This window comes from Neolamprologus multifasciatus, chromosome 18, assembly GCF_963576455.1.
Source record: "Neolamprologus multifasciatus chromosome 18, fNeoMul1.2, whole genome shotgun sequence".
NCBI classification, from domain to species: domain Eukaryota; kingdom Metazoa; phylum Chordata; class Actinopteri; order Cichliformes; family Cichlidae; genus Neolamprologus; species Neolamprologus multifasciatus.
The window spans coordinates 4,511,939-4,538,188 of record NC_140456.1 but is presented as its reverse complement, the minus strand read 5'-3'; the positions used below and the strand labels follow the sequence as shown (position 1 = coordinate 4,538,188).

General features: G+C 41.6%; 1 protein-coding gene and 1 long non-coding RNA gene across 4 annotated transcripts; one reads left to right on the top strand and one right to left on the bottom strand.

The window, feature by feature from the left end:
• Nucleotides 1-2,102: 2,102 nt before the first annotated feature.
• LOC146497117 (uncharacterized) lies at nt 2,103-5,655 on the bottom strand. Its single transcript, XR_014870716.1, has 2 exons — nt 3,191-5,655; nt 2,103-3,113 (listed from the first exon to the last, which is right to left on the bottom strand). It is a non-coding gene; the product is annotated as an uncharacterized LOC146497117 (long non-coding RNA).
• Nucleotides 5,656-5,756: 101 nt separating this feature from the next.
• Nucleotides 5,757-24,268, top strand: LOC146497116 (tripartite motif-containing protein 16-like). 3 transcript variants are annotated; one of them, XM_085140741.1, is made up of 2 exons: nt 5,757-5,955; nt 12,855-15,151. In XM_085140741.1, exon 2 carries the CDS (start codon nt 13,038-13,040, stop codon nt 14,691-14,693), a length of 1,656 nt encoding a protein of 551 aa, XP_084996867.1. In that variant the 5' UTR covers nt 5,757-5,955; nt 12,855-13,037; the 3' UTR covers nt 14,694-15,151. The 3 variants fall into 3 exon arrangements, with proteins under 3 accessions (XP_084996867.1, XP_084996868.1, XP_084996866.1); XM_085140742.1 differs by lacking the exon at nt 5,757-5,955 and adding an exon at nt 23,688-24,268 and having other exon boundaries at nt 12,406-14,306; XM_085140740.1 differs by lacking the exons at nt 5,757-5,955; nt 12,855-15,151 and adding an exon at nt 22,114-24,268.
• The last annotated feature ends 1,982 nt before the right edge of the window (nt 24,269-26,250 follow it).

The window sequence follows — 26,250 nt, the reverse complement described above, 5'->3', positions numbered from 1 at the left end:
TCAAATGAATAATAGAAAATACACAGAAATAGAAAATGTTCTTCTATAAGTTTCAAAGAGATTTGGTTTACATATTTTATATAATATAGTAAATGTGCACGAATGACCAGCAATCATTCAGTCACTGCGACATTTCTGGGTCCATTTTAAAGTTGTCACGCTTTGGCGCTAGCGACCGGAAAAACACAGAAGTGAGTGCAGACTTTACTGAAGGCTAGAAGACTGTCCAATCTCACAGCAGCTCACTTCCGGCCTACCCGGCCTTCGAAGGACCCGCCCTATGTGGACCGGGTAGGTCGGGTCCTTCGAAGCATGCTACCCCTAAACTTGGACACAGCCCCAGAGAACATGACTGGGGAAACATGGATAACATGACAGGAAGAGGAACAGAAGGAAACATGAGGGAAGCAAGAACTCACAACAAAGACAATCACAGCCACACAGAGGGAGACACAGAGGGCAAAGACACAAGGGGGGAAATACTAACTAATACAAATCTAAACAGGGACAACCTCGGCACTAGAGAATCAACTTAACCAAAGACGACTTAAACATGAAACATAATACAAAATGACATCAAAACACAAGAAAACTGAAAACGCTGGGTCAATGATCCAGGATCGTGACAGGTTTGAGGCCTCAGTGTTGTCACTGCAGTAGATCAAGCAGTCAATATAATAATCCTCACATGTTTGTATAGTTGCATGTAGATCAAGTGTAAGCAAACCACAGGTTATTATTTATTTATTATTTGCTACTACATATGTCATATTAGGTAAACTGACATAAGATTTGTTGCCAAGAAGCATTTTTACAACAAAGAAATAAATGACCAGACACAACTTTCCTTACATTTCATACAAAGTTTAGATGGTTTTCCATGTTTTTGTTTGTTTGTTTCAGAAATACTAGAACATGGATTCTCCTTTATTGAGCTATTTCACTGCTAACTTCTAAGTCCTCTCATCTCCAGAAACCCTGGATGGATGGATGTTAAGACATTATTACTTTATTGCAACAGCAGAGAGTCCAGCCAAACTGATCATTTCATCAGAGCACATTTTTAACTCTGAGTTGTGCCTCAGTGGTTGTTTGTTTTGGGGAACTGAGCAGCAGTTAGCCTGGGAAATAGCTAGCAACACTAGATTTAAGGAGATAGCAGCATAACTAAAGGCTGGTTTAGCATCACTGCCCTTTTTATTTAAAAAGAAAGTTTTATATCCACTGTTAAAAGTGGCATTTGGCCTCAATTATTATCTCTGGACCTGAACTCCACATAAGACTGAATGATGAATAAATCAACATAACACTGGATGAGAGAAAATAAGGTGGACCAATCCACTGACCCTGTGACTGGTACCAATTGTACCACCTGAACCACAGCTGGAACAAGATTAAAGCTGCTTAAAAGAAAACAGCAAGAGCAAAGAGATAAAGAACACTTGGGAAAGTCCGAATAGAGATAACATGTGTTCACTGCTTGAGCCACAATCTACTAGCTAACCTGAGTGAAGGAAAAGATTTGTCACGATTAACCAGCCTCTAAAGTTGGCAGCTCCTTGTAATGAATCATTTGACATTTCCATTTACTGCCAGTCTTTAGTGACTGAAACACTAACATGTGAAATTGGCTGTCAGAATTCACAGTTATGTTCTGCAGCAGATTTTAATCCAACTTTATGCAGCCTGGCGGGTGTTCATCGGCCTTCCTGGTGATTTAATTGGCCAGCACCTTAGCGTGCAACGTGAATACAGCATGAATCACACAGGCTGCCATAAACAAAGTTACGCCCAAGACACATATTTGAAATTAAAATCAGCTGAGGACCTCGGTGCTGCTGCAGACACACCTCCACACCACGTTATACACCTGAACACCACGTTATACACCTGAACACCACGTTATACACCTGAACACCACGTTATACACCTGAACACCACGTTATACACCTGAACACCACAGGGCTAGTGATGGAAATTCCAGCTCTTTTTAGAGAACCGGCTCTTTCGGCTCCTAACCGGCGCTTCAGGTTGTTTTGTTGCTTTAATTAATTTATTATCAACAAAAATATGAAATTATGCACAAAAGGAATTACTAATGTAAAAACAATTCTGGTTTTATTTATATATGTTTACATATAAATATATACGGTGGCCCCTAGAGACAAATCACATACAAAGCCCAACATTGCCCCTAGCATCCTGGAGCACTTCCGTTGTGTTTTGTACATGTTTTGGAGTTTGTACGTGCTGCTTTGTCTCTCGGGGCCACAAGGTGTAGGTCTATTAGGTGTTGATGCTGGAGTGAAAAATTGCTGATGGACAAAAATGGACAAGAAAAGGTCAAAGCCATCGAGTCCTCGGTTTAGAAAAAAACAGAAAAGGAGAAACAAGCAAAAGATACAGGTAAGCAGATGTGTCTTTAGATAACAGCAGGTATTATGTATCCTGAAACAAGACAACATTCATTCAGATTATTGAATCTTTTGGACTTTTCAGCATAATATTTATTTGATTTTACAGTCCTGTGGTCTCAGCCTCAGATACTTATCAAATCAAACAAAGCTCATAAAAAAACAAACAGATGGACGTTGAATGAATTATTAGATTAATTGGAAGAAGTGTTTTATTGATTTGTCTGCTACTCTCAATGTATGATGAATTATAATGGCTGTTTGTCATTTACTCTCTTTCTCTCACTATATCAAATATTTATCTGGTTAAATTCAGTATGGTCCGGATAGCAGTTTCCACAATAACATATGTTAATGTACAATCCTTAATTTGGTGTGTGTGTGTGTGTGTGAGAGAGAGAGAGAGAGAGTGGGCGGGTATTAACATCTTCGTTGGGACCAAAACTTGGTAGTTTACTATACTCATGGGGACAAACAGGCCTCACAGGGACCAAAATGTCACGGAAAAGAGGGACCCAGGCGCGGTTCTTCTTCACAGAAACACAGTGCGTTTATTTACAGTGAAACAGACAGGCAAGTCCAACAATTCACTCAAAAGTGCAATTTTTCCAATCGTGCTCGTCCCTTGCTCCCAGTGCGTTCCGTGTTGTAACTCCCTTAGTGTGTGTGCTCCCCAACTCGCTTCTCCGCTCGCCCCTCCTGGAGGAAGAAGGAAAATCCACCGTTAGCCACACGCTCGCCGAATAACAAGCTCACACTGCTCGCACGGACTATACCAGCTCGGAGTAATAATCCCACGTCGACTGTCGCCGCGAGTCCAGGTTAAATACCTCTGTCTAGCCGGGAGGAATGATTACCAACGGCTGGTCAGGTAATCAGCTGCAGGTGGGCCAGCAACAGCGAAGAGGGACTCCCAATGACGACAGTCGCCAGGACACGCCTCTCCCACGGCGCGCACTTCCGTAAACAGCCCCGAGGACCGGGGAGGGAGAGAGGGAGAAGCAAACACACACAGAAAACATAAACACAAGCAGAGTCGTCCGGAAGGACCGTCCGACCGTGACACAAAATCCCAGTCCCCATGTGTTTGAAGGCATTTTTGAGACTCAAAATTTGGTTTTAGTGTCAGGGTTACAATTAGGTTATGGTTAGGTTTAGGGTCAGGGTCAGGGTTAGGCATTCATTTTTGATGGTTAGGGTAAGCAGCTAGCTTGTGTGTGTGCCTTTCCTGCCTTTACTCCATGTGCACCTAGAAGCAGTTGAGTCTTCCAGCCAAGTGGTTCACAAAACGTTCATTTCTCAAGGCTTCACACAGCGTGTGTGTGTGTGATTTACATTGCTGTGCTTGAGAGTCACCATCTACGGCACATATACATGGCCAATAAACACGATTCTGATTCTTATATTTCTGTTTTGCCTACGTCGTTGGGTTCGATCTCTTTCCCGTGTGTCTTGCTGGTGTCTGCTTACATCTGCTATTTGTCTGTTTGACTTGCTCCAGTCGCCACAGATGGCCCCATGCTGTATTCTTTTAGTGTGTTTGTGCTAGGATCAGTTATAACAACCATCATTCACCTGTGGAGTGTAAATTACTATTTGACTTGTGTATTTTTTATTTTCTTTGTTTTAAAAGCATGTGTGATGTTTTAATATGCTTGGAGTAGATTTTAGTAGTTCTTCTGGTATGACTGTGAGCAATGAGCCTGGTGGTAAGTGTCCTATTAGAGGTTTAAAAGTAGGATAAGCCAGTAGCCGTGGGGCCTTCATGCCAGTGGGTTGTTTTCCACATTTCTTTTGTTTTACACCACCTTGTGTATATAGGTGGTTGGTTTGTTTCTCCCCATGGTCCTCAGCTACTGGTAAGTCCAGCTCAATATTTGGTTGTTTTACTTCACAGTCAACCTTTATACTGATTCATGCTGCACTTGTTTTAACTTCTGTTTTATTTGTATTTGTTTGTTTGTTTTTAACAAATATATTGAATAAAAGTATTTTGATATTGAAACCAGTCTGCATCAGTAGTGTATTCGAGCGTTATCATTTGTTTGGCTTGTTTGAAACTACAATCTTTATATTTCATAGCGGTGAAATTCCCCTAGGTTGCGGTGTTGCATTTTAATCATAACCCCCCCTGAAAAACCTCACCAGACATTATGTTTTTGTGACCTGGGTGGAGATTCAGTTCAATTCAGTTTTCACTTCCATCATATGATGTGAAATCCTTTGGTTCCTAACATAGTACTCAGTTCATATCAGCTCAGATATCCAGCATGAGTTTTTTTCCCTTTTCAGATCTGAAGTGTGTTCAAAGCATTGTTTTAATTTGTTTCAGATCTGGATATAATGCCTATTTATGTCCTGTTTCATAAGTAACATGAGTTCGCCTTCTGAGGCTGCACATTAAAATGTACTCTCACCTATTTGTTCAAAAGTCACTGAAAACAAGTGAAATAGTGCAGCAAGGAAATCAGATGGACGAAATAAGATTCTATTTTGATCTGTTTGGATCTACTGAAGGATCCGGTGACTATTCCCTGTGGACACAGCTACTGCATGAACTGTATTAAAAGCTTCTGGGATGAAGAGAAGAAAATCTACAGCTGCCCTCAGTGCAGACAGACTTTCACACCGAGACATGTCCTGATGGAAAACACCATGTAAGTAGATTTAGTGGAGGAGCTGAAGAAGACTGGACTCCAAGCTGCTCCTGCTGATCACTGCTATGCTGGACCTGAAGATGTGGCCTGTGATGTCTGCACTGGAAGAAAAATGAAAGCCTTCAAGTCCGGTTATGATGAGGTGATAAAGATGTTCTGCTATAGGAAAATATCTGCAGCTGTGTTTACATTTTTATGTTGAATATTCTTTTTAAGATTTGCTAAAACTGAAGCAGGATTTAAATGGCTAGTTTTGATCTTTTTACCTATAATTTGTTAAATTTTAAATTCCTTCAAGTTTTTTGTAAACTGGAGTGTCCATTATGAATAATTGAATTATTTGCACTGGTAATAAATACAGTAAAATACATTCACGAATAACAAAAAGTTTTTCGTTTTCAATTTTTCAAAAATATAACCAAACAATACAACAATGCACCAAAATTATACAAGACTGTGGATGATACAAAGTGCTGCTGTAACTGTGACAGGGTGGGAAACTACCCTTATAGCCCCTTAGCAGTACCAAAAGACTCCATACAGGTGTTATTCATAAGTTGATTTCGTACTAAAAGAGCTGACAGTAAAAAATAAAAAAAAAGGCACTCAGTTAATACAAATGCATAATCATGAAAACAATGTAAATACAGTACGAAATTGTTTTAAATTGGTTATTTTTCATGTTGCATTAATGGTTGTCATTTGATTCAAGAGAACTGCGATCTGTACATCAGTAATCGGCTAGTAAGTCTTTTCTGGGATCGATTGGTAATGGCTTCATTCTCTACCAGGGGGCTTTCCCGCTCTCTCTCCTCATTACAAAACTACTGCAGAAGAGAAGCATCTCAAAATCACCCTCGTCATTCTTTCCCCCGTGTTTTAAGGTAATGGTTATCAAAACATGATATTTTATACTCTGTACGTTGTTGAGATATTTTATAGGTAGTCTTTCGCAGGGCCGTGCAAAGAGGTTTAAAGGGGCGGGTGCTCAAAGTTAAAAAGGGGCACATTGAACCAGGCTGAATAACAACAACACACATTCATCAAGAATCTAATAGGGCAGGGCTGTGTTGATCTGAGACTGTAGACAGTAAAAAGTCCATAGGAGAGATGGTAGCTGATTAAACAAGTATCATGAGATAATAACAAAATGCAAAGATTGGTGACAGCGCTTGGAACCATAAGGCAACAAAAAACTGTGAGAAATAATGTAGGCTGTGCCTGTGAATCACTCTTTGCTTCTTCCTTCCATCCCATCATTTCATATATCACTCTCCACTTGCTGTCTATCTGAGAACAAGGCACAACTTGCTATTGCAATAAACTATAATCTAATTATCCACACCTAACAACTCTTGCACTTAATCTATAATAAAATGATGACAGAAAAATGTTATAGCCCTGCCTTTAGTAGCCTCACACAGCTCCTACTGTTTCCTCCTAATGTCCTTACCAGGCATGTCTGGACAATGTTATATCATGAGTAATAATTTAAAAACCAGCAACAAACAACTTAAACATTTACAAAGAAAGAACAATACAGTATCCACACCTGAACCAAAGAGTAAAACAGTGAAATGTGGATTATTAAATATTAGGTCTCTCTCCTCCAAGTCTCTGTTAGTACATGACTTAATAATTGATCAACAAATTGATTTACTCTGCCTTACAGAAACCTGGTTGCAGCAGGATGATTATGTTAGTTTAAATGAATCAACACCCCCGAGTCATTCTAACTACCAGAAATCTCGAAGCACAGGTCGAGGGGGCGGTGTGGCAGCAATTTTTCACACCAGTCTATTAATTAATGAAAGACCAAGACAGACTTTTAATTCATTTGAAAGCCTGATGCTTAACATTGTCCACCCCAGCTGTGAAACTCAGAAACCAGTCTTACTTGTTATCATCTATCGTCCACCTGGGCCTTACACAGAGTTTCTGTCTGATTTCTCAGACTTTATATCTAATTTAGTTCTGAGCTCAGATAAAATAATTATTGTGGGTGATTTTAACATCCATGTAGATGCTAAAAATGACAGCCTCAACATGGCATTTAATCTGTTGTTAGACTCAATTGGTTTCTCTCAAAATGTAAAAGAACCCACCCACCACTTTAATCACACTCTAGATCTTGTTTTAACATATGGCATAGAAACTGAACATTTAACAGTGTTTCCTGAAAACCCTCTCCTGTCTGATCATTTCTTGATAACATTTACATTTACAATAATTGATTACGCAGCAGTGGAGAGTGGACTTTATCAAAGTAGATGTCTTTCTGAAAGCACTGTAACTAAGTTTAAGAATATAATCCAGCCACTGTTATCATCGTCAATGCCCTGTACCAACACAGAGCAGAGCAGCTATCTGAACGCTACTCCAACAGAGGTCGATTATCTTGTTAATAATTTCACCTCCTCACTACGTACGACTCTGGATACTGTAGCTCCAGTGAAAACTAAGGTCTCTAATCAGAAGTACCTGACCCCGTGGTATAATTCTCAAACACGTACCCTAAAGCAGATGACTCGTAATCTGGAGAGGAAATGGCGTGTCACAAATTTAGAGGATCATCATTTAGCCTGGAGAAATAGTTTGTTGCTTTATAAGAAAGCCCTCCGCAAAGCCAGAACAGCTTACTACTCATCACTGATTGAAGAAAATAAGAACAACCCCAGGTTTCTCTTCAGCACTGTAGCCAGGCTGACAAAAAGTCAGAGCTCTTTTGAGCCAACCATCCCTTTAACGTTAACTAGTGATGACTTCATGAACTTCTTCACAAATAAAATTTTTATCATTAGAGAAAAAATTACCAATAATCATCCCACAGATGTAATATTATCTACAGCTACTCTTAGTACCATTGATGTTAAGTTAGACTCTTTTTCTCCAATCGATCTTTCTGAGTTAACTTCAATAATTACTTCCTCCAAACCATCAACGTGTCTTTTAGACCCCATTCCTACAAAACTGCTCAAAGAAGTCCTGCCATTAATTAATTCTTCGATCTTATATATGATCAACCTATCTCTAATAATCGGCTATGTACCACAGGCCTTCAAGGTGGCTGCAGTTAAACCTTTACTCAAAAAGCATCTCTAGACCCAGCAGTCTTAGCTAATTATAGGCCAATCTCCAACCTTCCTTTCATATCAAAAATCCTTGAAAGAGTAGTTGTCAAACAGCTAACAGATCATCTGCAGAGGAATGGTTTATTTGAAGAGTTTCAGTCAGGTTTCAGAGCTCATCACAGCACAGAAACAGCTTTAGTGAAGGTTACAAATGATCTTCTTATGGCCTCTGACAGTGAACTCATCTCTGTGCTTGTCCTTCTTGACCTTAGTGCAGCATTCGATACTGTTGACCATAATATCCTATTAGAGCGATTAGAACATGCTGTAGGTATTACAGGTACTGCACTGCAGTGGTTTGTATCATATCTATCTAATAGACTCCAATTTGTGCATGTAAATGGAGAGTCCTCTTCACACACTGAGGTTAATTATGGAGTTCCACAGGGTTCAGTGCTAGGACCAATTCTGTTTACATTATACATGCTTCCCCTAGGCAGCATCATTAGAAGACATAGCATACATTTTCACTGCTATGCAGATGACACCCAGCTCTATCTGTCCATGAAGCCAGATAACACACACCAATTAGTTAAACTGCAGGAATGTCTTAAAGACATAAAGACTTGGATGGCCACTAACTTTCTGCTTCTTAACTCAGATAAAACTGAGGTCATTGTACTCGGCGCTGAAAAGCTTAGAAATATGGTATCTAACCAGATTCTTACTCTGGACGGCATTACCTTGGCCTCCAGTAACACTGTGAGGAACCTTGGAGTCATTTTTGACCAGGATATGTCCTTCAACGCATATATTAAACAAATATGTAAGACTGCGTTCTTCCATTTGCGCAACATCTCTAAAATTAGAAATATCCTGTCTCAGAGTGACGCTGAAAAACTAGTTCATGCATTTATTACTTCCAGGCTGGACTACTGCAATTCATTATTATCAGGATGTCCAAAAAACTCACTGAAAAGCCTTCAGTTAATCCAAAATGCTGCAGCAAGAGTACTGACAGGGACTAGAAAGAGAGAGCATATTTCTCCTGTTTTGGCTTCCCTTCATTGGCTTCCTGTTAAATCCAGAATTGAATTCAAAATCCTGCTCCTCACATACAAGGTCTTAAATAATCAGGCCCCATCTTATCTTAATGACCTTGTAGTACCATATTACCCTATTAGAGCACTTCGCTCCCGCTCTGCAGGCCTACTTGTTGTTCCTAGAGTATTTAAAAGTAGAATGGGAGGGAGAGCCTTCAGTTTTCAGGCCCCTCTTCTGTGGAACCAGCTTCCAGTTTGGATTCGGGAGACAGACACTATCTCTACTTTTAAGATTAGGCTTAAAACTTTCCTTTTTGCTAAAGCATATAGTTAGGGCTGGACCAGGTGACCCTGAATCCTCCCTTAGTTATGCTGCAATAGATGTAGGCTGCCGGGGATTCCCATGATGCATTGAGTTTTTCCTTTCCAGTCACCTTTCTCGCTCACTATGTGTTAACAGACCTCTCTGTATTGAATCATATCTGTTATTAACCTCTGTCTCTCTTCCACAGCATGTCTTTTATCCTGTCTTCCTTCTCTCACCCCAACCGGTCGCAGCAGATGGCCGCCCCTCCCTGAGCCTGGTTCTGCCGGAGGTTTCTTCCTGTTAAAAGGGAGTTTTTCCTTCCCACTGTCGCCAAAGTGCTTGCTCATAGGGGGTCATATGATTGTTGGGCTTTTCTCTGTATCTATGAAGCGCCTTGAGGCGACTTTTGTTGTGATTTGGCGCTATATAAATAAAATTGAATTGAATTGAATTGAAATTGAAAAAAATCCATATACATAAAACAAACACATGCACGAACACACAGTGACATTTTAGACCTTCTTCAGAATACTGTATATACTATGGGCATCACTGTGCTGATTCAGAATCCTTACATTATTATTTATTACTAGAGCTACAATAATAAAGCAATGAGGAGGGGGAAGTAATAAATATGAATTAATGTATTTATGATGATTCCATTTGTTTCACTATCCACTCTGTGCAGGGGCAAAGCTTATTACATTTTTAAACTGTGAAGATACAATAATTTTACTGCTGTAAAATCCAAATTTTGTCTTATTTAAAATATAGATCTAATATAATCTGCTTCTTAATGTATGTTCTTTAAAATACAGCGTGTGTTTTTTAAAATATTATAATAATGCATAATTATGTGGACATGCATATTAGATCGTTTTTTAGTGAAATATAATCCCACCAGAAAGGCAGGAAAAGCCCTGTAACTTACTTTAAAACTAAATATGTTCCCTAAAACGGTGACAGAGCTACAGACCCATGACAGCCTTGCACAGGTAGCCAGCAGCTATGACCAGCACTACCTGTGCAGTTAATAAAAGGACAGGTAATGTTTGTCGCGCTGTTGCACACACAGCACCCTCGTTTGTTTCAGTTCGTCAGTTGCCACAAGACAGCTTACCAACGTGTACGTAATAAGCTAATACTCCTGTGTAATATACACTACAGTGTACGCTGTACACCTACTTACTGGTTTTGTCGCATCAGTCTGTATGGAAGAAATATAGTAAGTCTGTGTCTCTGAGTTAACTTGTTTCTCCTACAGCTCCGGACCGCTAAAAATGCGCGTGCTCTTTGTGAGCTCGTTCCCGGCTCGTAACCAGCGCGTTCTGCCGTCAAGGGCGATCATTGGTTAAATGTGATCATGTGACTGATGCAAGCCAGATCCTTTTATTTAGCAAAACTGTGATTAATAGTTAAATATTATTGTTGAGGGGCACAGACAGGACTCCGCACGCACACACACATAAAAAAAAATTATTATATTTTTAAAACGTTGCCTCAACAAAAGGGCACTTTGGGCACCCATCAGGAAAGGGGCGGGTGCTCAAGCCCCTCTAGCCCCCCCCTTTGCACGTGCCTGGTCTTTCGTTATTTTGTGAGCTTCAGAAACATTTTATTATAGTTTTTAGTGGGTAGACCGCGGTTTTGAACCTCAGTTGCACAATGGCCATTAAGCTAACGGCAGGAGCTACAAACGTTTCTATTGTTATCTATTTTGTACGGAAACATGTTCAGATACAAATAGTAAGCACTCATTTGTTATTTTTGGGTTATTAATTAGCTCTTTCTTCCACTGTGTGACATCGAGCAGTACGCAATGTGAATTACTTATGTTCATTTTTCATTGCATTAAACTACTGCATGAGAGAATCACTTGTTTTCAAGGGTGTAACATAACTGCGCAATACAGCTGCAGTGAGCAAAGCTTTGGATGTACAGTTAGGAAAGTAAAATACTAAAGCAAAGTAGGTGAAGCAAGCATACAGTTAACGACTTTTTTACACCACAGTACACTTGGCATTAGGGCTGCCAAGATTAGTCGACTAGTCATTATTACGTCGTTTATCAAAATCGTAGACCACTAATTTAATAGTCGACGCGTCGTTTGAAGCTTTGTAAGATCCTGAAAGACACAGGAATAAGCAGTAGGATTTAAGAGTGTAATAACGGACTGAAACAGAAGATGGCAGCAATGCGTGTTCAAGGATGCCAGCTGCCGTTAAAGGCAAAAGAAGAAGAAGCAGTCTCCGGCATCGTAGCTCTGTCCAAATTCAGGGGCGGCATCCTTCGGAGGCCTTTTCCCCGGATTTGGATGATGGGTCATGCTAGTGCAGTAAGCTGTGCGTCCAATGGATGCATGATCTGATCAGTCAACTAATCGCAAAAATAATCGGTGACTAGTTGACGATAATAATCATCATTTGTATCAGCCCTACTTGGCACTGGTCATTTGTATAACAATTCTTACATAATGAGTAAAACATATGTTTGATTTATTGTAGACAGTTGTTGCCATGCTTATTTTGAGAAAAAGTCAACACGTGAGATTAGTTGTTTCTAGAAAAACTGCCATGGCTGCTGTACCCTCTACAAAATGCCTTGTTTAGATGAGTTAAGAGTGTAACAAATTCATCAGCTGTTTTGTCCCGTCTTATGGTACAAAATCCTTCCTGTTTAATCCACAAGGGCAGGGGTGTCAAAGTCCTGAAACTTTTACATGTGTCCCTGCTGCAACACACCTGAATAAAATGAGTAGGTCATTAGCAAGAGTCTTGACTACATGCTGAGGTGGGAACCCCTAAACCTCAACATTTTTAACTTAACATTCAGCAATTATTTCAACTCAAAATGTTCAGTTGTCAGCATTCACACTGCAGTTTCTTCAGAAAATGCATTTTCTAGTTTTAAATGAAAGTGTTTGGAAAAAATGTTCTTCAACAATAAAAATGCTTTGATTGTGCCACGTTCATTCATGAGCTGCTATAACATGAATCTAATGGCTGAATTGCCACCTCAGTATGCAGTCAGGGCTCTTGCTAATTGATCTAATTTTATTGAGGTGTGTTGGAGCAGCGACAGATGTAAAACTTTCAGGACCTCAAGGACTGGAGTTTTGACACCTGTGCACAAGGGTGTAACCATCCTTATCATGGAGCGCTTTGTTATTATCTCAAAAGGTACTATACCAATAAAGTTTTACCTTACTTAAATCATCGCCACAAGGCATTTCATATAGGCTAAGTTACTAGTTAACAAGGTTAGCTAGGTCACAGTTTTAACTGCATATTGTAAATCAAACATAACAAACCCTGGCACTGATGAAATAAGCATTTATGACTTGTTGTTGCCTCCCTTCACAGATGTGTCTGTATCAGGATGGGTCTAAACAACATGGTGTAAATGCAGTTGCTGGTGAGCCTCATTTCCTGTAGGAGGTGAAAAAGAGCAGAGATCTGTTTCCCTTCAGAGCACAGAGGTTGTTTCTGTTCAGAGGAAGTGAAACTGTCTGACAGTCACTGAGAGACGGTGAAACGGCACAGCACATGAATCAAATGGATCAAACAAAATTCTGCTGTTCAGTCTGTTTGGATCTACTGAAGGATCCGGTGGCTATTCCCTGTGGACACAGCTACTGCATGAACTGTATTAAAAGCTTCTGGGATGAAGAGGAAAAGAAGAAAATCTACAGCTGCCCTCAGTGCAGACAGACTTTCACAGCGAGGCCTGTCCTGGTGAAAAACACCATGTTAGCAGATTTAGTGGAGGAGCTGAAGAAGACTGGACTCCAAGCTGCTCCTGCTGATCACTGCTATGCTGGACCTGAAGATGTGGCCTGTGATGTCTGCACTGGAAGAAAAATGAAAGCATTCAAGTCCTGTTTATTCTGTTTGACATCTTACTGTGAGAAACACCTTCAGCCTCATTATGTAGCAGCTCAGTTAAAGAAACACAAGCTGGTGGAGCCCTCCAAGAAGCTCCAGGAGAACATCTGCTCTCGTCATGATGAGGTGATGAAGATGTTCTGCCGTACTGATCAGCAGAGTATCTGTTATCTCTGCCCTGTGGAAGAACATAAAGGCCACGACACAGTCTCAGCTGCAGCAGAAAGGACTGAGAGGCAGAGAGAGCTGGAGGTGAGTCGACAAAACATCCAGCAGAGAATCCAGGACAGAGAGAAAGATGTGAAGCTGCTTCAACAGGAGGTGGAGGCCATCAATCAGTCTGCTGATCAAACAGTGGAGCACAGTGAGAAGATCTTCACTGAGCTGATCCATCTCATCCAGAAAAGAAGCTCTGATGTGAAGCAGCAGATCAGATCCCAGCAGGAAACTGAAGTGAGTCGAGTCAAAGAGCTTCAGGAGAAGCTGGAGCAGGAGATCACTGAGCTGAAGAGGAAAGATGCTGAGCTGAAGCAGCTCTCACACACAGAGGATCACATCCAGTTTCTACACAACTACCCCTCACTGTCAGCACTCAGTGAGTCTACAGACTCATCCAGCATCAATATCCGTCCTCTGAGCTACTTTGAGGATGTGACAGCAGCTGTGTCAGAGGTCAGAGATAAACTACAGGACATTCTGAGAGAGGGATGGACAAACATCTCACTGACAGTCACTGAAGTGGATGTTTTACTGCCACAACCAGAGCCAAAGACCAGAGCTGGATTCTTAAAATATTCATGTGAAATCACACTGGATCCAAACACAGCAAACAAACAGCTGTTATTATCAGAGGGGAACAGAAAAGTAACAGCAGTGAATCAACAACAGTCTTATTCTGATCATCCAGACAGATTCACTGACAGGTGTCAGGTCCTGAGTAGAGAGAGTCTGACTGGACGTTGTTACTGGGAGGTGGAGTGGGGAAGGGGAGGAGTTCGAGTAGCAGTCGCATACAAGAATATCAGCAGAAAAGGATATGAATGTGGATTTGGATGGAATGACAAATCTTGGTCATTAGATTATTACATCAGCAGTTATATATTTCGGTACAACAACATTGAAACTCCTGTCTCAGGTCCTCGTTCCTCCAGAGTAGGAGTGTACCTGGATCACAGAGCAGGTATTTTGTCCTTCTACAGCGTCTCTGAAACCATGACTCTCCTCCACAGAGTCCAGACCACATTCACTCAGCCGCTCTATGCTGGACTGATGGTTTACTATAGTGGAGCCACTGCTGAGTTGATTAAAGTGAAATAGACTGAAGTCTTTCATATTGTGGGTTTAAATCTGTATTTTAGTTTCATTTTATTTTCTCTCCATCATTTCTGCACAGAGATCAGCTGTCAGTCAAACATTATGGGTGGTACCTCCACATCTTCTAGTTGTTCTCTTGATGTTTCTGAGTTTTTAAAGGAGATCTTTCCTGTGACTGTTTATGGAGGCTATCACTGCTCATCATCATTTTGATTTACTAAAATATTTCTCCACATGAAAATGTAAACTTCTCTATCCTCTAAATGTTTCTGGAATATTTGTATTGAAAAATGTCGACATTTCTCTTTATGAGTATGGCAGACCATGTGTGTGTGTTTGTGTTTGTTTTTGTCAAAATCATCAAACAAATGAGGAAAAACTGTGATTTTAATGAATGAATTCATATATTGTGTTGATGTTTTATTGTGTGAATAAACTGGAAGGTTTGACTATAAATCAAACTTTGAACAAAGTCTTTTCTTCTGTCTTCATTCCAGGATCTCACTCAAATCTGATGCAGAAAATATGAAACTAATCTGAGAGAATAACTGAAGCAGTTTTCCTCCTGAAGCATCACAAAGTTCAGAGTTCATGTTTAGAGCAGAAGATTCAGCAGTCGCTCTGTGACCTTTCAACTTTCTTCACTAAAACAGCTTCATTACAGAGAAACAAGTCACATTTTCTTCATGTTCTTAAGTCCTTTCAGATGTTTGTAATGGTCCTTGAATGCAGCATCAGTGTCGCAGGTTTAAAAGGTCACTTTCTGTTGTGTTCAAAGATTTCCTCCGATTTTATTTATTTCTAGCAAAGCGAGACTTTACTGATTAAAGACATATAATCAGACATATTACTGTTACTTTCTGAAAAAGACTCACATAAAGCAGATTTATCACAAGCAAACATCAAGACACATCCTTCATGGCTTAAAGTTGCAGTGGGACTCTTTCGCCATCTGGTGGTTGTAACAGTTATGACAACTGTTCCTGCATATATGTCCCTCCTCAGTGTGAAGAAGACTGGACTCCAAGCTGCTCCTGCTGATCACTGCGTGTTCCTCCTGTGTCTAAAATCTATTTCCATTATGAATCAGGAAACTGTTTGCACCAATCATAAAGGCAATAAAATACGTCACACACTAAGAAATAACAAAAAGGAATTGTGGATTTCAAGGAGATTTTTCCCTCGTTTTTTGAAATCATAAGAATACAAACTAATGCAAGACTGTCATGTTTTTATAAGTTTGTAGAGACACTGTTCTGTTGTATTCTAGGACATCAGTCACTTTTTAAATGCATGCTACTCCTCCTCCTCATCCTCATCATCATCAGCACCCATGACCTCCTTTTAGTCTTTGTTTTGTTATTTTTCAGAGTTCAGGAGACGTTCTTATGGGATTTCCACAGTGTACAAGTACTGTTTAGACCCTTTACCTAAAAGAAAAGAGTAAAGTACAAAGTAGATTTACTCACTGCAGGAAAATAATGCCTCAATCTGATATATTGTCTTATATGACAAACTGAAAGTGATGCATCAAAGTGTAAGCAGCATTTTCCTGTTACAGCTGGTCTAGATGGAACTGATCTGATCTCCTTTATGTACAGGTAGATATCCAGTGGGTTTGCTAAGGGTCACAGATGAGGGGCTGTGTGAGATGTTTAATGGGAAAGGAAATAAAACCATTGTTCCAGACCTGCAGCTAAGATACTCGAGTATCTTCAAATATGAAGCTGAGTATTACTTCCATACTTTCCTCCACTGCTGATGACCTTGTTACCTGCTGCTCCCTGTTAATGATCAGCCTCAGTTCTGATAGTAAACTGTTGGCTCTCGTTCTGTCAGGTTGTTGCTCAGTGACGTCTTGTTTTCATTTTCCTTCTTCTTCAAATGTGTCTTCCTTTAACTCTTTGCTTTTGTTTCTGCTTCAAACACCAAATGATACACGTGCTGCACCTCTGATGGTTTGTCAGAGAGCAGAACAATTTACATTACAGAGAATATTTTACAATTAAACTTTAAATGCATCACGTGTGTTTCATCATTGGATGTTTATAGTTGTGACTCTTTGATTTGCTGTGTTGCTCTTAAGCAGTATATATTTACAATAAGTTAGCATCACGGTGCAGCACGGTGGCACGGTGGTTAGTACTGTTGCCGCACAGCAAGAAGGTCCTGAGTTCAATTCCACCATCAGGGATGAACCCGGGGTCTTTCTGTGTGGAGTTTGCATGTTCTCCCCGTGTTTGCGTGGGTTCCCTCCGGGTACTCCGGCTTCCTCCCACCATCCAAAGACATGCAGCTTGTGGGGATAGGTTAATTGGATAATCCAAATTGCCACTAGGTGTGAATGTGAGCGTGAATGGTTGTCTGTCCCTGTGTGTTGGCCCTGCGACAGACTGGCGACCTGTCCAGGGTGTACCCCGCCTCTCGCCCTATGACAGCTGGTATAGGCTCCATCGCCCCCTGCGACCCTGAAAAGGATAAGCGGAAGCGAATGGATGGATTGATAGTATCATAGTATACCACACAATATGAGTACATTTGTTTACCTGAAGTTATCACTCACTGTTCAGATCATGTTTTTCATGTAAAGATGGAAATAAACACAGATGGAAACGCTGAGTCAGAGTGTTGCTGCTGGTTAGTCAGTATATTAACAGAACATGGTTCATAAAACTGCTCCTACAACTGTTTTTGAGTCATCTTTAAAGACGCTTGTCTTTATTGTTCTTGAATTTAATTCAGTCATTCGGCTACTGAAAATCAAGAAAGTCTCCTCTTTAAATCCCTCCATTTTTCTGACTGTCTGGACTCTCAATCCAGAATAAGTAAGTTGTTATACGGTGTTGAGGACAATGTACAGATCCTGAGAAACAGACAGGCTGTTTGACAAAAGGAAGGAGGCCGTTTGTGTTCAAGTAGAGAAACTATCGCTCTGTAGAGGAGGAGGGCAATAACTCCACTGATCCTTCAAAGAAAGTGCTGTTCTTTCATCACTTCCCAGCAGTTTAAACCACCCACAGGCCTCATCATGTGATGTTATTTGTGCTTTGTTTTTTTTCCTGCATGACGCCACATCGAGGACATCTCTCTTGTTGTCATGGATGTGGGACCAGATTTATGACAACTGAGGGCTCATCTTACAGTGTCTCACAGATTCAGTGCAAGAGGATCACACAATGCATTTTTATTCATTAGAACTACATTAAGTTTGCTGAACATTTTAAATAATTTAAACATAAACTGGTGTTTTGTGTAAAATTACAGTGGGATGCAAAAGTTTGGGCAACCTTGTTAATAGTTATTATTTTCCTGTATAAATCGTTGGTTGTTACGATAAAAAACATCAGTTAAATATATCATATAGGAGACACACACAGTGATATTTGAGAAGTGAAATGAAGTTTATTGGATTTACAGAAAGTGTGCAATAAATGTTTAAACAAAATCAGGCAGGTGCATAAATTTGGACACCACAAAAAACGAAATGAAATCAATATTTAGTAGATCCGCCTTTTGCAGAAATTACAGCCTCTAAACGCTTCCTGTAGGTTCCAATGAGAGTCTGGATTGTGGTTGAAGGTATTTTGGACCATTCCTCTTTACAACACATCACTAGTTCATTCAGGTTTGATGGCTTCCGAGCATGGACAGCTCTCTTTAACTCACACCACAGATTTTCAGTAATTTTCAGGTCTGGACTGAGATGGCCGTTCCAGAACGTTGTACTTGTTCCTCTGCATGAAAGCCTTAGTGGATTTTGAGTAGTGTTTCGGGTCGTTGTCTTGTTGAAAGATCCAGCCCCGGCGCAGCTTCAGCTTTGTCACTGATTCCTGGACATCTCCAGGATCTGCTGATACTGAGTGGAATCCATGTGTCCCTCAACTTTGACAAGATTCCCAGTCCCTGCACTGGTCACACAGCCCCACAGCATGATGGAGCCACCACCATATTTTACTGTAGGCAGCAGGTGTTTTTCTTGGAATGCTGTGTTCTTATTCCTCCATGCATAACACCCCTTGTTATGCCCAAATAGCTCATTTTTAGTTTCATCAGCCCACAGCACCTTATTCCAGAATGAAGCTGGCTTGTCCAAATGTGCTTTAGCAAACCTCAAGCGGCTCTGTTTGTGCTGTGGGTGGAGAAAAGGCTTCCTCTGCATCACTCTCGCTTACAGCATCTCCTTGTGTAAAGTGCCTGAAATGGTTGAACGTTGCACAGTGACTCCATCTGCTGCAAGATGATGTTGTAGGTCTTTGGTGCTGGTCTGTGTGTTGACTCTGACTGTTCTCACCATTCGTCGCTTCTGTCTATCCGAGATTTTTCTTGGTCTGCCACTTCGAGCCTTAACTTGAACTGAGCCTGTGGTCTCCCATGTTCTCAATATGTTCCTAACTGTGGAAACAGACAGCTTAAATCTCTGAGACAACTTTCTGTGTCCTTCCCCTAAACCATGATGGTGAACAGTCTTTGTCTTCAGGTCATTGGAGAGTTGTTTTGAGACCCCCATGTTGCTACTCTTCAGAGAAAATTAAAAGAGGAGGGAAACTTACAATTGACCCCCTTAAATACTATTTCTCATTATTGGATTCACCTGTAAATGTAGGTCAGGGGTCACTGAGCTTACTAAGCCAATTTGAGTTCCAATAATTAGTTCTAAAGGTTTTGGAATCAATAAAATGACAACAGTGCCAAAATTTATGCACCTGCCTGATTTTGTTTAAACATTTATTGCACACTTTCTGTAAATCCATTAAACTTCATTTCACTTCTCAAATATCACTGTGTGTGTCTCCTATATGATATATTTAACTGACATTTTTTATTGTAACAACCAACGATTTATACAGAAAAATAATGACTATTAACAAGGTTGCCCAAACTTTTGCATCCCACTGTATCAAAGTTTAACTGGGTCAAACGTATTGCTGCGTGCTCCTGCAAATCAGACAAACACATCAGACAAACACAAACATTGCCTTCCTTAAATGCCATTTGTATCTCTGTCAGAATCTTTCTTTAGAGCCTCCCTTCACAGATGTGTTTGATCAGGATGGGTCTAAACAGCATTTCCTGTAGGAGGTGAACAAGAGCAGAGATCTTGAAGAACTGAAGGAGCCGATGACTATTCCCTGTGGACACAGCTACTGCATGAACTGTATTAAAAGCTTCTGGGATGGAGAGGAAAAGAAGAAAATCTACAGCTGCCCTCAGTGCAGACAGACTTTCACAGCGAGGCCTGTCCTGGAGAAAAACACCATGTTAGCAGATTTAGTGGAGCAGCTGAAGAAGACTGGACTCCAAGCTGCTCCTGCTGATCACTGCTATGCTGGACCTGAAGATGTGGCCTGTGATGTCTGCACTGGGAGAAAAATGAAAGCCTTCAAGTCATGTTTGGCATTTTTGATCTTTTACTGTGAGAAACAGAAAAGAAGCTCTGATGTGAAGCAGCAGATGATACCAATATTAAACACAAACACTGGGTCTAATGACCCAGGACCATGACGACATCAAAGTTTAGATTTGTGTTAAATAGACAAAATACATATAAAATCTCTGGTGTAATGCTTCTCATACAGTCTTCTCATCTAAAAATGAGTTTGATTTGTTACAGTGTTACTGTACAGTTGTACCCATGCCTCATTCTCAAAGTGTGGGAAAGAACTTAGATGAAGATGTTTCTAAATATAAAGTTTGGTCTTTATTCATTGAAACACAATTTTTTTTTGCTTAGGTTTTGAAAAATATTAAAAACACACAATCCCCCGGTGTTACATGCTCAGTGTTGGGGAGTAACGGAATACATGTACCGCCGTTACGTATTTAAAATACAAAATATGAGTAACTGTATTCCGTTACAGTTACCGTTTAAAAAGGTGGTATTTAGAATACAGTTACTTTGTTGAAATAAATGGATTACACGGCGGTACTTCCCTGTTTCATATTGTGGCGGGTCAGGACTGTTTGGGTTTTGTTTGACAGCTACGTTCTGTTGTTCCAGGCGGCGTTACGGTTGCCATGGTTACAGGGTGCCGCTCTCTCTCTGCGTGTTTCCTGGGTGAGAGAGGCCTCTTTGTTGTTGTCGTGCTAAGCTAACAGGCAGAATGCTACAGGTATAGCTCTAAAGAATGTAGCATCATAGGCAGTGTAGTCCGTGCTGCAGGGAGAATGGACTGCCATACACGTTATGTGTCTGTGAGCGAGGGAGGGAGAAAAAGGAAAAGTACGAGCTGTCATCGAGCAAAAACGGGAGCTGGAAGCATGTAAATATAATAATAACCACTGCAGCCAAGAAGAGAGCCTGACGAGCCCAGTTGTAAGTAAGCTATTAAGACTCGACTGTACACCGTGTTCGTGTTTTCCTCTGAAACAATAAGTTCCGTTGGAGCAGCCTTTCAACGCCTCTCTCTGTCTCTGGCTAACAAGGTTGACCCAGACAAAAGAGTAAAGCTAGTTTTCGGCTACGAGCCCAACACAGAACCCACCGTATTAGCCAGAGGTCCCTTTACTACGGTTCGGAGCCGCGGACCTTCAGTAACAGTAATAAATCACAGCAATAGTACATTCACGTAGTTGTAAACAGCATGATAATATATTAAGTAATCCAAAGTATTCAGAATACGTTACTCTCATTGAGTAACGTAACGGAATACGTTACAGAATACATTTTGGGGCATGTGTTCTGTAATCTGTAATGGAATACATTTTAAAAGTAACCTTCCCAACACTGTACATGCTGAATGTTACAGCTCCAACAAGTCCAACAACCAAAGTGTAACTAGGTCACTGTTGTTATTGTATGATATAAAGAAAACATAGCACACCCTGCCTGTCACAAATTAAGCTCTTTATGACTCTTTGTTACATTCCCTTTACAGACAAGTTTGTTTAAGCCTGTATTGAAAATGCATGGTGTTTACATAGTTGCTAAAGAGCCTCATTTTGTGTAAGAGATCAACAGGAGCCGTGTCTGATTCACAAAGTGCAGGAAGAAACTAACATTGAAACGATTTAACATTTAAAGTGTGATCTTAATTCATTATAGCTTCATTAATTTTGATAAAGATTTTAAAAACATAACAAATACAAAGTCCCTGGTTGTTGCATTCGAAATGTCAAATCTCCAGGTCCATCTATCAAAGATTAACTAGGTCGCAGTTGTTACAGCACACTGTAATGCAAACATAACACACCCTGAAAACAGTGCCTCGTGATTTTATGACTTGTCGTATCTACCATTTACAGACCAATCTGTATTAGGGTGTATCTAAAATTTATGGTGTATATGCAGTAAGTCTCATTTCCTTTAAGATGTGAACACGAGTAGCAATTTTTTTTCCTACAGAACTCAGAAAGTGTCAGTCAGTGAGGGTAAAGCTGCACAGCAAGGAGATCGGAAAACTCAAATCACATTTTGAATTCTACAAAACTTTGGATAGAACAGAGTGTGTCTGTGACTGCACAGTAGAACTGCAGCCATACCCTGGCTCTTATAAACAACTCATTGTCACGCTGCCAAGATATTTTTAGTGCCTCCCTTCACAGATGAGTCTGTATCAGGATGGGTCTAAACAACATGGTGTAAATGCAGTTGCTGGTGAGCCTCATTTCCTGTAGGAGGTGAAAAAGAGCAGAGATCTGTTTCCCTTCAGAGCACAGAGGTTGTTTCTGTTCAGAGGAAGTGAAACTGTCTGACAGTCACTGAGAGACGGTGAAACGGCACAGCACATGAATCAAATGGATCAAACAAAAATCTGCTGTTCAGTCTGTTTGGATCTACTGAAGGATCCGGTGACTATTCCCTGTGGACACAGCTACTGCAGGAACTGTATTAAAAGCTTCTGGGATGAAGAGGAAAAGAAGAAAATCTACAGCTGCCCTCAGTGCAGACAGACTTTCACAGCGAGGCCTGTCCTGGTGAAAAACACCATGTTAGCAGATTTAGTGGAGGAGCTGAAGAAGACTGGACTCCAAGCTGCTCCTGCTGATCACTGCTATGCTGGACCTGAAGATGTGGCCTGTGATGTCTGCACTGGAAGAAAAATGAAAGCCTTCAAGTCCTGTTTAGTCTGTCTGGCATCTTACTGTGAGAAACACCTTCAGCCTCATTATGATGTGGCTCCATTAAAGAAACACAAGCTGGTGGAGCCCTCCAAGAAGCTCCAGGAGAACATCTGCTCTCGTCATGATGAGGTGATGAAGATGTTCTGCCGTACTGATCAGCAGAGTATCTGTTATCTCTGCTCTGTGGATGAACATAAAGGCCACGACACAGTCTCAGCTGCAGCAGAAAGGACTGAGAGGCAGAGAGAGCTGGAGGTGAGTCGACAAAACATCCAGCAGAGAATCCAGGACAGAGAGAAAGATGTGAAGCTGCTTCAACAGGAGGTGGAGGCCATCAATCAGTCTGCTGATCAAACAGTGGAGCACAGTGAGAAGATCTTCACTGAGCTGATCCATCTCATCCAGAAAAGAAGCTCTGATGTGAAGCAGCAGATCAGATCCCAGCAGGAAACTGAAGTGAGTCGAGTCAAAGAGCTTCAGGAGAAGCTGGAGCAGGAGATCACTGAGCTGAAGAGGAAAGATGCTGAGCTGAAGCAGCTCTCACACACAGAGGATCACATCCAGTTTCTACACAACTACCCCTCACTGTCAGCACTCAGTGAGTCTACAGACTCATCCAGCATCAATATCCGTCCTCTGAGCTACTTTGAGGATGTGACAGCAGCTGTGTCAGAGGTCAGAGATAAACTACAGGACATTCTGAGAGAGGAATGGACAAACATCTCACTGACAGTCACTGAAGTGGATGTTTCACTGTCAGATCCACCAGAGCCAAAGACCAGAGCTGGATTCTTAAAATATTCATGTGAAATCACACTGGATCCAAACACAGCAAACAAACAGCTGTTATTATCAGAGGGGAACAGAAAAGTAACATTAATTATTGAAGACCAGCCTTATTCTGATCATCCAGACAGATTCACTTATTGGTGGCAGGTCCTGAGTAGAGAGAGTCTGACTGGACGTTGTTACTGGGAGGTGGAGTGGAGAGGGAGAGGAGTTGATGTAGCAGTCGCATACAAGAATATCAGCAGAAAAGGAGGGGGTATTGAATATGCATTTGGAGGTAATGACAAATCTTGGTCATTAGATTGTGACAACAACAGTTATACATTTTGGTACAACAAAATCAAAACTCGTGTCTCAGGTCCTCGTTCCTCCAGAGTAGGAGTGTACCTGGATCACAGAGCAGGTATTTTGTCCTTCTACAGCGTCTCTGAAACCATGACTCTCCTCCACAGAGTCCAGACCACATTCACTCAGCCGCTCTATGCTGGACTGATGGTTTACTATAATTATGGAGACACTGCTGAGTTGATTAAAGTGAAATAGACTGAAGTCTTTCATATTGTGGGTTTAAATCTGTATTTTAGTTTCATTTTATTTTCTCTCCATCATTTCTGCACAGAGATCAGCTGTCAGTCAAACATTATGGGTGGTACCTCCACATCTTCTAGTTGTTCTCTTGATGTTTCTGAGTTTTTAAAGGAGATCTTTCCTGTGACTGTTTATGGAGGCTATCACTGCTCATCATCATTTTGATTTACTAAAATATTTCTCCACATGAAAATGTAAACTTCTCTATCCTCTAAATGTTTCTGGAATATTTTTTTTTTTGTTTTGTTTTGTTTTTTTTTTTTTTTTTGTCTGTCCCATTTGGTTCTTTAGCCGTCAGAATTGTTGTCTGAAGACCAACAAGGATACCCAATGGATTTATTTTGCCAAATGGATCATCATGGCATTGCCGTATTGGTCCATTTGATCGACCTTTGTTTTTATTATTTATTTTATTTTCAGTTTTTACAGACGGGACAGACATGAGTGAGGGATAGGAAAGGGAGAAAGAAAGAGGAAGGAAAAGAAAAACAGAAGGTGAGAGGGACAGTGAGAAAGGGGGGAAGAAAAAATATCTCCGGGATCACCTGTTGAGAGAAAAAGAATAGAAAACAAGCAAAAAAAACAAAACAATGCAACATACTATACACAACACCATCGCATTAATCTAGCTAAGTATAAACAGCAGTAAATACTAAACATTGAATGTTGTTGTGCAGCACGCAGGACAGACAGCGCACAATGTGCTTTGAAGTAGCAGCCAAGAAAGGTGTGATTTAAGTCTACGAACAGTGAACACCCGTGTGCACACCTGTGTGGATCGGCGCGCTTGTATTCAAATGGTTTCCCCATGTAATGGTCTGCAAGAGGATGTAGAGAGCCATAGCCCCGTCCCCCAGGGCATGAAGCAGGCATGGAGGAGATCCAGGCCCCAGACATCCAGAGGCCCCAGAGTGCAAGAGCCCAAGGAGGACCACCGGAGGGGCATCCGTGCCACCTTCATGGGAAGGGCTGAGGATCCCCAGACGAGGGGTCACCCAGTAGCCACCGGGCAGAAGCTAGAGGGGGCTGCACCGGCGTGCCCGCCGGCTCTGCCGGCAGCCAGCTGCGCCAGAGTTAACCGAGCCGCAGGCACAGAGGCCGGAGGCCCGAGGGCCCCCCGCGCCCCGGAAGAGGCCTGACCGAGCAGCAGGCGCCAGGCCCCACCAAGTAGCCATCGGAAGTGAGCTGGCACATGACCTGAGTGCCCAGCCCTGGACACCAAGAACCAACAATGCACCGACCCCTGAGGGCATCAGTCACCGGCAGGGAGTGTGGTGAGGGGAGACAGGCCTCCACACTTGGAGGGCCTGGGAGTTCCTAGAGAGGTGGAGTCTAAGACCCGACCTGACATATAGACGCAGACAAACAGGCACACACAGACACAGACATGCATTCCCACCCTCATGCACACATATACAAACACTCAGCACTCACCCAACGTAGGAATAAACGTAAATGGACATGTACACACAATCACACTCCCCAAACATACTCTATACCCCGGGTCCAGGTATCCTCGCCCCCAGAGATGGAAACGGCACCCAGACCCAAGAGATGTTACCCTTCCCTCCGGGGTGGAGGCAAGCAGACCGCCCCAGGCTCCGCAGCAGCAGGGAGGCAAATCGGACAGCCAGCATCTCTTCCCAGCCCCCCCGCCCCGATGGCTAGCAGAGAACGGGGGTGTGTTAAGACCCCATACCTCCCTCCTCCCGCTCAAGTGTAGTGTTGCTGCGTGTTGCTCTAAAGTGTATTTAAAACAAGGGAGAGCATGGTGCTGCTGCCAGAGAGCAGCAGGTGTTAGCACGGCCCCTCCCGAGAACCCTCAATGTCTACATGGATTTAAAATTGAGAGGTGGGCACCGGCGCCAGAGGTAGGTTTGAATACTCAGACCGTCTACTGGACGCCGTTAACGTGCCCACCCTCAAGGCCCTATATATATATATATATATGTGTGTGTGTTATGAGAGTGTAAGTAATGTGGATGTCTAAGTTGTGAGATAAAATTGAGGCACAGGTGGCCAGAAGAGGACAGAGGGGGGGGGGGAATGTCTCCCCTGCACCCTGGTGACACACCCGCACCCCAAAGCCCTACCTGTGTGGGTGGGTGTGGTGGAGCGGGAA

Excerpts from the sequence above, each read along its gene's own strand:
- LOC146497116 (XM_085140740.1), top strand. The coding sequence starts at position 22,416 with ATGAATCAAATGGATCAAACAAAAATCTGCTGTTCAGTCTGTTTGGAT.